This window comes from Pangasianodon hypophthalmus, chromosome 10 (assembly GCF_027358585.1).
Source record: "Pangasianodon hypophthalmus isolate fPanHyp1 chromosome 10, fPanHyp1.pri, whole genome shotgun sequence".
Taxonomy (NCBI): Eukaryota; Metazoa; Chordata; class Actinopteri; order Siluriformes; family Pangasiidae; genus Pangasianodon; species Pangasianodon hypophthalmus.
This window is the reverse complement of record NC_069719.1, coordinates 29,585,601-29,595,948: the sequence shown is the minus strand read 5'-3', so window position 1 is coordinate 29,595,948 and position 10,348 is coordinate 29,585,601. Positions and strand designations below refer to the sequence as shown.

General features: G+C 48.5%; 1 protein-coding gene across 1 annotated transcript in view; it reads right to left on the bottom strand.

The window, feature by feature from the left end:
- The window catches only part of nrde2 (NRDE-2, necessary for RNA interference, domain containing), a 14,684-nt gene extending 5,441 nt beyond the window's left edge, over positions 1-9,243 (bottom strand). The window contains exons 1-5 of the mRNA XM_053237808.1: positions 9,096-9,243; positions 8,018-8,132; positions 2,062-2,244; positions 608-748; positions 1-363 (exon numbers count right to left, since the gene is read on the bottom strand). The exon at positions 1-363 is cut by the window's left edge and continues 94 nt beyond it. Of these exons, the coding sequence (XP_053093783.1) occupies positions 1-363; positions 608-748; positions 2,062-2,244; positions 8,018-8,132; positions 9,096-9,153 (860 nt within the window). The 5' untranslated portion in view covers positions 9,154-9,243. The remainder of the gene's footprint in view (positions 364-607; positions 749-2,061; positions 2,245-8,017; positions 8,133-9,095) is intronic.
- Between the last annotated feature and the right edge of the window lie 1,105 nt (positions 9,244-10,348).

Below are 10,348 nucleotides of genomic sequence, written 5' to 3'. Positions count from 1 at the left end.
GACGGAGGCGGCTGCACCTGATCTTTGACCTCGGGTTGACCTTTGCCCTCCAGCCACAGTGAGGTTGCAAGGTCATACACTCGGAGCGGATTGGTGCTGGTGCTGGTTTGGGGGGCGGAGTCAGGCTCCTCCTTACAGGGGGGGAGGGGGATAAATGAAGCAGGGTCATTAGATAGGGTGGAATCAGTGGGAGGGGCTGAGAGAGTGGGTGGAGTTTCAGAGCTGAGAAGGCGGCGGTTGGAGGGAGAGAAATAACGCTCGTTTCTCTTTTCTTTACGTTTCCTGTCTGGGGCGGAGTCTTCCCATCGCACGCCCTGAGTCCTGCTGTCCAATCCGAGAGCACAGCTGCCCTTCCGCTTATACCTGCACATATACAGGATAGAACCTTGAGGAACCACATAGTTTACAGCAGAAGAGAACGGGTTCTCAACAGTAACAGAGAGACAGGCAGAGAGACAGGCAGAGAGACAGAGAGAGACAGACAGACAGGCAGATAGACAGACAGGCAGACAGAGTGGAAGACAGAGAGACAGGCAGATAGACAGGCAGAGAGACAGACAGGGAAAAAGACAGACAGGCAGACAGACAGGCAGACAGACAGGTGTACCTGGTGATGTGAGCTCTGTACAGTGATTTGTACTCCCAGTTCGCGGGGTCAGACTTCCTGTCCATGTAGAACAGCTTCTCACCGGGACACTGAAGATCATCAAGCCACAAAACTCCACCCACATTAACCAAGTCCTCTTGTCTACACACACACACACACACACACACACACACACACACACACACACACTACAGCAGTTAAAGTCCTCTACTTTTTCATATTCTCCCAATTTCCCTACTATAAATATTTATATTATAGTTCTCTTATATGTTTTATAGTTTTCCTGGTTCTCATTGTTCACTTATTTTCCCTCGCTCCCTGGCTCTCTCCCTCCCTCGCTCTCTCCCTCCCTCACTCCCTGGCTCCCTCACTCCCTCGCTCCCTCGCTCTCTCCCTCCCTCACTCCCTCGCTCCCTCACTCACTCCCTCGCTCTCTCCCTCCCTCACTCCCTCCCTCCCTCGCTCCTCACTCCCTCACTCCCTCGCTCTCTCCGTCCCTCCCTCGCTCTCTCCCTCCCTCGCTCCCTCGCTCCTCACTCCCTCCCTCCCTCGCTCCTCACTCCCTCGCTCTCTCCCTCCCTCACTCCCTCCCTCCCTCGCTCCTCACTCCCTCGCTCCCTCACTCCCTCGCTCTCTCCGTCCCTCCCTCGCTCTCTCCCTCCCTCGCTCCCTCGCTCCTCACTCCCTCCCTCCCTCGCTCCTCACTCCCTCGCTCTCTCGCTCCCTCGCTCCTCACTCCCTCCCTCGCTCCTCACTCGCTCCCTCCCTCACTCCTCACTCGCTCCCTCCCTCACTCCCTCGCTCTCTCCCTCCCTCACTCCCTCCCTCCCTCGCTCCTCACTCCCTCGCTCCCTCACTCCCTCGCTCTCTCCCTCCCTCCCTCCCTCGCTCCTCACTCGCTCCCTCCCTCACTCCTCACTCGCTCCCTCCCTCACTCCCTCGCTCTCTCCCTCCCTCACTCCCTCCCTCCCTCGCTCCTCACTCCCTCGCTCCCTCACTCCCTCGCTCTCTCCCTCCCTCCCTCCCTCGCTCTCTCCCTCCCTCACTCCCTCGCTCTCTCACTCCCTCGCTCCTCACTCCCTCCCTCCCTCACTCCTCACTCCCTCGCTCCTTCGCTCCTCACTCCCTCGCTCCTTCGCTCCTCACTCCCTCGCTCCTCACTCCCTCGCTCCCTCACTCCCTCGCTCCTCACTCCTTCGCTCCTCACTCCCTCGCTCCCTAATCCCTGTTTCCCCAACCCGTGTTTCTCTATGTTCTAGTCTCCCACGTTCCTGGAGGTCCCCTCACTTCCACAGTCTGCTCAGTCAACTTTCTTCAGATTCTTCTCTCTTACCTGCTTGCACTAGTTTCCCCAGTTAGCTCACCTAGTTCTCCTGCCTCTCCAGTGGTTGTTTTCAGTTCTTTTAGTTCCCCGAGTCCCCTTAGTTCTCATAGTCTGTGAATAGTTCTCACACCTCTGTGATGGTTCCAGTTCTCGGTTCAGAAGGTCACTGGGGTAAACCGTGTCCGAGTCGCTGTTCTCCAAATCGTCTCTGCTGCGCTTCTTCTGCTTTTTCCTCTTCGTCTTCTTCTCTTTCTTTCTCCTCTTCTTTGATCTGGTGTGATCTTCATCATCATCTTCATCAGGCTTCTGCTCACTGTAAAATCATTAAACAAGATTGAAGACTCTTGATGTGTTGGTGTGTATTGGTGCGTGTGTGTGTGTGTGTGTCCTTCACTACACAACGTCTTGTTTCACACAGAGATGAGATGATTGCCTGACTCACTGTCCTCACTGATCACTTTATCTCTCTCCCTTAACATGTGTGTGTTAATGCAGTGTGTGAGGACCTGCTGTGTGTGTGTGTTAATGCAGTGTGTGAGGACCTGCTGTGTGTGTGTGTTAATGCAGTGTGTGAGGACCTGCTGTGTGTGTGTGTTAATGCAGTGTGTGAGGACCTGCTGTGTGTGTGTGTTAATGCAGTGTGTGAGGACCTGCTGTGTGTGTGTGTTAATGCAGTGTGTGAGGACCTGCTGTGTGTGTGTTAATGCAGTGTGTGAGGACCTGCTGTGTGTGTGTTAATGAAGTGTGTGAGGACCTGCTGTGTGTGTGTGTTAATGCAGTGTGTGAGGACCTGCTGTGTGTGTGTGTTAATGCAGTGTGTGAGGACCTGCTGTGTGTGTGTGTTAATGCAGTGTGTGAGGACCTGCTGTGTGTGTGTGTTAATGCAGTGTGTGAGGACCTGCTGTGTGTGTGTTAATGCAGTGTGTGAGGACCTGCTGTGTGTGTTAATGCAGTGTGTGAGGACCTGCTGTGTGTGTGTGTTAATGCAGTGTGTGAGGACCTGCTGTGTGTGTGTGTTAATGCAGTGTGTGAGGACCTGCTGTGTGTGTGTTAATGCAGTGTGTGAGGACCTGCTGTGTGTGTGTTAATGCAGTGTGTGAGGACCTGCTGTGTGTGTGTGTTAATGCAGTGTGTGAGGATCTGCTGTGTGTGTGTGTTAATGCAGTGTGTGAGGACCTGCTGTGTGTGTGTTAATGCAGTGTGTGAGGACCTGCTGTGTGTGTGTTAATGCAGTGTGTGAGGACCTGCTGTGTGTGTGTTAATGCAGTGTGTGAGGACCTGCTGTGTGTGTGTGTTAATGCAGTGTGTGAGGACCTGCTGTGTGTGTGTGTTAATGCAGTGTGTGAGGACCTGCTGTGTGTGTGTGTTAATGCAGTGTGTGAGGACCTGCTGTGTGTGTTAATGCAGTGTGTGAGGACCTGCTGTGTGTGTGTGTTAATGCAGTGTGTGAGGACCTGCTGTGTGTGTGTGTTAATGCAGTGTGTGAGGACCTGCTGTGTGTGTGTGTTAATGCAGTGTGTGAGGACCTGCTGTGTGTGTGTGTTAATGCAGTGTGTGAGGACCTGCTGTGTGTGTGTGTTAATGCAGTGTGTGAGGACCTGCTGTGTGTGTGTGTTAATGCAGTGTGTGAGGACCTGCTGTGTGTGTGTTAATGCAGTGTGTGAGGACCTGCTGTGTGTGTGTGTTAATGCAGTGTGTGAGGACCTGCTGTGTGTGTGTGTTAATGCAGTGTGTGAGGACCTGCTGTGTGTGTGTGTTAATGCAGTGTGTGAGGACCTGCTGTGTGTGTGTGTTAATGCAGTGTGTGAGGATCTGCTGTGTGTGTGTTAATGCAGTGTGTGAGGATCTGCTGTGTGTGTGTTAATGCAGTGTGTGAGGACCTGCTGTGTGTGTGTGTTAATGCAGTGTGTGAGGACCTGCTGTGTGTGTTAATGCAGTGTGTGAGGACCTGCTGTGTGTGTGTTAATGCAGTGTGTGAGGACCTGCTGTGTGTGTGTGTTAATGCAGTGTGTGAGGACCTGCTGTGTGTGTGTTAATGCAGTGTGTGAGGACCTGCTGTGTGTGTGTGTTAATGCAGTGTGTGAGGACCTGCTGTGTGTGTGTGTTAATGCAGTGTGTGAGGACCTGCTGTGTGTGTGTGTTAATGCAGTGTGTGAGGACCTGCTGTGTGTGTGTGTTAATGCAGTGTGTGAGGACCTGCTGTGTGTGTGTGTTAATGCAGTGTGTGAGGACCTGCTGTGTGTGTGTGTTAATGCAGTGTGTGAGGACCTGCTGTGTGTGTGTTAATGCAGTGTGTGAGGATCTGCTGTGTGTGTGTGTTAATGCAGTGTGTGAGGACCTGCTGTGTGTGTGTGTTAATGCAGTGTGTGAGGACCTGCTGTGTGTGTGTGTTAATGCAGTGTGTGAGGACCTGCTGTGTGTGTGTTAATGCAGTGTGTGAGGACCTGCTGTGTGTGTGTGTTAATGCAGTGTGTGAGGACCTGCTGTGTGTGTGTGTTAATGCAGTGTGTGAGGACCTGCTGTGTGTGTGTGTTAATGCAGTGTGTGAGGACCTGCTGTGTGTGTGTGTTAATGCAGTGTGTGAGGACCTGCTGTGTGTGTGTGTTAATGCAGTGTGTGAGGACCTGCTGTGTGTGTGTTAATGCAGTGTGTGAGGACCTGCTGTGTGTGTTAATGCAGTGTGTGAGGACCTGCTGTGTGTGTGTGTTAATGCAGTGTGTGAGGACCTGCTGTGTGTGTGTTAATGCAGTGTGTGAGGACCTGCTGTGTGTGTGTTAATGCAGTGTGTGAGGACCTGCTGTGTGTGTGTGTTAATGCAGTGTGTGAGGACCTGCTGTGTGTGTGTGTTAATGCAGTGTGTGAGGACCTGCTGTGTGTGTGTTAATGCAGTGTGTGAGGACCTGCTGTGTGTGTGTTAATGCAGTGTGTGAGGACCTGCTGTGTGTGTGTGTTAATGCAGTGTGTGAGGACCTGCTGTGTGTGTGTGTTAATGCAGTGTGTGAGGACCTGCTGTGTGTGTTAATGCAGTGTGTGAGGACCTGCTGTGTGTGTTAATGCAGTGTGTGAGGACCTGCTGTGTGTGTTAATGCAGTGTGTGAGGACCTGCTGTGTGTGTGTGTTAATGCAGTGTGTGAGGACCTGCTGTGTGTGTGTGTTAATGCAGTGTGTGAGGACCTGCTGTGTGTGTGTTAATGCAGTGTGTGAGGACCTGCTGTGTGTGTGTGTTAATGCAGTGTGTGAGGACCTGCTGTGTGTGTGTGTTAATGCAGTGTGTGAGGACCTGCTGTGTGTGTGTGTTAATGCAGTGTGTGAGGACCTGCTGTGTGTGTGTGTTAATGCAGTGTGTGAGGACCTGCTGTGTGTGTGTGTTAATGCAGTGTGTGAGGACCTGCTGTGTGTGTGTGTTAATGCAGTGTGTGAGGACCTGCTGTGTGTGTTAATGCAGTGTGTGAGGACCTGCTGTGTGTGTTAATGCAGTGTGTGAGGACCTGCTGTGTGTGTGTTAATGCAGTGTGTGAGGACCTGCTGTGTGTGTGTTAATGCAGTGTGTGAGGACCTGCTGTGTGTGTTAATGCAGTGTGTGAGGACCTGCTGTGTGTGTTAATGCAGTGTGTGAGGACCTGCTGTGTGTGTGTGTTAATGCAGTGTGTGAGGATCTGCTGTGTGTGTGTGTGTTAATGCAGTGTGTGAGGACCTGCTGTGTGTGTGTTAATGCAGTGTGTGAGGACCTGCTGTGTGTGTGTGTTAATGCAGTGTGTGAGGACCTGCTGTGTGTGTGTGTTAATGCAGTGTGTGAGGACCTGCTGTGTGTGTGTTAATGCAGTGTGTGAGGACCTGCTGTGTGTGTGTTAATGCAGTGTGTGAGGACCTGCTGTGTGTGTGTGTTAATGCAGTGTGTGAGGACCTGCTGTGTGTGTGTTAATGCAGTGTGTGAGGACCTGCTGTGTGTGTGTTAATGCAGTGTGTGAGGACCTGCTGTGTGTGTTAATGCAGTGTGTGAGGACCTGCTGTGTGTGTTAATGCAGTGTGTGAGGACCTGCTGTGTGTGTGTGTTAATGCAGTGTGTGAGGATCTGCTGTGTGTGTGTGTTAATGCAGTGTGTGAGGACCTGCTGTGTGTGTGTTAATGCAGTGTGTGAGGACCTGCTGTGTGTGTGTGTTAATGCAGTGTGTGAGGACCTGCTGTGTGTGTGTGTTAATGCAGTGTGTGAGGACCTGCTGTGTGTGTGTGTTAATGCAGTGTGTGAGGACCTGCTGTGTGTGTGTGTTAATGCAGTGTGTGAGGACCTGCTGTGTGTGTGTGTTAATGCAGTGTGTGAGGACCTGCTGTGTGTGTGTGTTAATGCAGTGTGTGAGGACCTGCTGTGTGTGTGTGTTAATGCAGTGTGTGAGGACCTGCTGTGTGTGTGTGTTAATGCAGTGTGTGAGGATCTGCTGTGTGTGTGTGTTAATGCAGTGTGTGAGGACCTGCTGTGTGTGTGTTAATGCAGTGTGTGAGGACCTGCTGTGTGTGTGTGTTAATGCAGTGTGTGAGGACCTGCTGTGTGTGTGTGTTAATGCAGTGTGTGAGGACCTGCTGTGTGTGTGTGTTAATGCAGTGTGTGAGGACCTGCTGTGTGTGTGTGTTAATGCAGTGTGTGAGGACCTGCTGTGTGTGTTAATGCAGTGTGTGAGGACCTGCTGTGTGTGTTAATGCAGTGTGTGAGGACCTGCTGTGTGTGTGTGTTAATGCAGTGTGTGAGGACCTGCTGTGTGTGTGTTAATGCAGTGTGTGAGGACCTGCTGTGTGTGTGTGTTAATGCAGTGTGTGAGGACCTGCTGTGTGTGTGTTAATGCAGTGTGTGAGGACCTGCTGTGTGTGTGTGTTAATGCAGTGTGTGAGGACCTGCTGTGTGTGTGTGTTAATGCAGTGTGTGAGGACCTGCTGTGTGTGTGTGTTAATGCAGTGTGTGAGGACCTGCTGTGTGTGTGTGTTAATGCAGTGTGTGAGGACCTGCTGTGTGTGTGTGTTAATGCAGTGTGTGAGGACCTGCTGTGTGTGTGTGTTAATGCAGTGTGTGAGGACCTGCTGTGTGTGTGTGTTAATGCAGTGTGTGAGGACCTGCTGTGTGTGTTAATGCAGTGTGTGAGGACCTGCTGTGTGTGTTAATGCAGTGTGTGAGGACCTGCTGTGTGTGTGTTAATGCAGTGTGTGAGGACCTGCTGTGTGTGTGTTAATGCAGTGTGTGAGGACCTGCTGTGTGTGTGTTAATGCAGTGTGTGAGGACCTGCTGTGTGTGTTAATGCAGTGTGTGAGGACCTGCTGTGTGTGTGTGTTAATGCAGTGTGTGAGGATCTGCTGTGTGTGTGTGTGTTAATGCAGTGTGTGAGGACCTGCTGTGTGTGTGTTAATGCAGTGTGTGAGGACCTGCTGTGTGTGTGTGTTAATGCAGTGTGTGAGGACCTGCTGTGTGTGTGTGTTAATGCAGTGTGTGAGGACCTGCTGTGTGTGTGTGTTAATGCAGTGTGTGAGGACCTGCTGTGTGTGTGTTAATGCAGTGTGTGAGGACCTGCTGTGTGTGTGTTAATGCAGTGTGTGAGGACCTGCTGTGTGTGTGTGTTAATGCAGTGTGTGAGGACCTGCTGTGTGTGTGTGTTAATGCAGTGTGTGAGGACCTGCTGTGTGTGTGTGTTAATGCAGTGTGTGAGGACCTGCTGTGTGTGTGTGTTAATGCAGTGTGTGAGGACCTGCTGTGTGTGTGTGTTAATGCAGTGTGTGAGGACCTGCTGTGTGTGTGTGTTAATGCAGTGTGTGAGGACCTGCTGTGTGTGTGTGTTAATGCAGTGTGTGAGGACCTGCTGTGTGTGTGTGTTAATGCAGTGTGTGAGGACCTGCTGTGTGTGTGTGTTAATGCAGTGTGTGAGGACCTGCTGTGTGTGTGTGTTAATGCAGTGTGTGAGGACCTGCTGTGTGTGTGTGTTAATGCAGTGTGTGAGGACCTGCTGTGTGTGTGTGTTAATGCAGTGTGTGAGGACCTGCTGTGTGTGTGTGTTAATGCAGTGTGTGAGGACCTGCTGTGTGTGTGTGTTAATGCAGTGTGTGAGGACCTGCTGTGTGTGTGGCATGGAGTGTGTGTCTCCGCTGCGTCTCTGTGGATGGTGCGTTGGTGTAGAGACAAAGCATCCACGCTGCTGAAACTGAGATTACTGAGCCATTCTTGATCTGTAAACACACACACACACACACACACACCCACAGAGGAAATACTACATCAACGTAAAACACAATCTACATGAGAGACGTTTAATAAAAACTGGAGGAACATCAAAGAAAGAACAGAAAAAACAAAGTAAATCAAGGGGAAGCGGTCAACGTCGCTATGGAAACACACATCAGATTTACTGAGAAACCGCAAAGCGTAAACTCCTCTGTCCTGAAAGTTACAGCTTTACCTCTGACTGTTACAAAGCGCTGACACTGGAGACTCCTTCCACACATGTTAAATAAACGTCTCCTTACAGAAAACCATATCAATGTTATTTAGTGTGTTTATGTGGAGCATTCGCTGTTTACGTCCCTGTGAATGAGCTGTTGCTATAGAAACAATAACATATAAGAGCGAGCGCATTAATATAAACCTGCGCTACTGTCAGAGCTGCTGTTATAGAGAATTAATCAACACCTCCTGACCAATCAGAGTGCAGAGTTCAGCAGCAGTGTGTGTAAATAATAATTAATAAACTGATGGGGTCAGATTCTGGTCTGTAAACAGGTTTAACATTTCTAACTGCACACACACACGTGTACTCACTACACACAACTTTTACTGTACTGCATAATTTCTATTTAAATCAGTGATATAACTGTCTCCATTCACACACTGCATTAATGTTAAATTAAAAATAAACACTGATTTATTATTGTACAGTGAAGATTAAAGACATCTGAACAAGTCTCATAACATAAACATAACAAAATAAAACTCACAGATTTATAACAAATAAAATAAAGTAAACAATAACAAACAGAAAGCTGTGTTTAATTCTACAGCCAGATTCATAACTACCGATAATGTGAATTATTAGCTTTAGCATTAGCATTAGCATTAGCTAGCTGTTGGTTCACTAATCGGTTTCTCATTCAGATTAAAGTTGAAATAAAATTCGCTGACAGGAATAAACTCACCTGTGTTTTTAGAGTTATCAGCATCTGACACTCCTCCAAATGCAGGAAATAACGCCATAATGCAGCTAAACCTGCCTAAAACCTGCTAGCTAACCTGCTATCCAAGCACTGTCGCACACATATGACGTCAGAAGCGGATAATTTTCCCGTCGCGGAGAGATGTGCTGTGTGTAAAAGTGCACTGAGTTGGATTTAGCTGCGTTTTCCTTCGTGTTTATCAGATAGTGGAGTAAATTTATTTAATATCGGGTCGTTAGTTTATCTTAAATATCTTGTTGTAAGAGCGCGAGGCTCAAAAACTCATTTAAGAGATTTCTGCAGTCAACAACTTAATAAAATTTATTTACAATTTTGTAACATAAAAGGGGTTCATTTAAAAAACACTTTCCACTTGAATTGTACAATAAGATTACAGACATACACACTTCCACAAATGTTCATGATAATTATACCATTAAATTACGATAAAACACACCAAAGTAATTCATTACCTTGCACATTTTAATAGTTTACAGACAGTTTATTAGTGCCGTAGAGAAATGTCAAGCTTTTTTCTTACAATATGATATTTCTGCATTATAATGAAACTGTGAAACAATAAAGCACGTGAACATGAACGCAGTAATGTGCAGTGACCAATCAGAGAGTCCTCACGCCCCGCTACAGCCAATCAGAGAGCAGAGTTTCACTCCCAGGTGTTTTGGGGAGGAGCCTCCTGCCATGAGTTGGAGCAGAGGTAGTGTAAGAACTCTTAGGAACCATGGGAAGAACCCTGGAGCTTGGAGCGAGCAGGAGAGAGTGAGAACCGTGCTGGATAGAAGCAGCGCTCTTACTGAAGGATGATTATCTTTCTAAACTTACATACATGATAAAAGTTAGGAACTTTCTACCGTTCTTGAGTGCTCTGCTATAGAGGAACCATTTATGGTTCCAGAAAGAATTATTTTCAATTCCCGAAAGAGCTGTTTTTACAGCTGTTTACTACAATAAACTGATTCTTTTTCACCATGATCATTCCTCATGATGATGATAACATTTATGGTGTTTTTTAGCTGTCCAATAGAAATGCCTAAACTCTAGCCCTTACCAAAAGGTTCTTCTTATATGCTGTCAGTCTAAAGAACCTTTTCTGAAACCTTTATTTTTAATAATGTAATCATTGTGATATAGAATATATAAGTAGTGTGCACTACAGTAAGGGCCCTCGCTCCCCTGTGACCCATTTAATCAGTGAAATGATCTCCGGTGTGTAA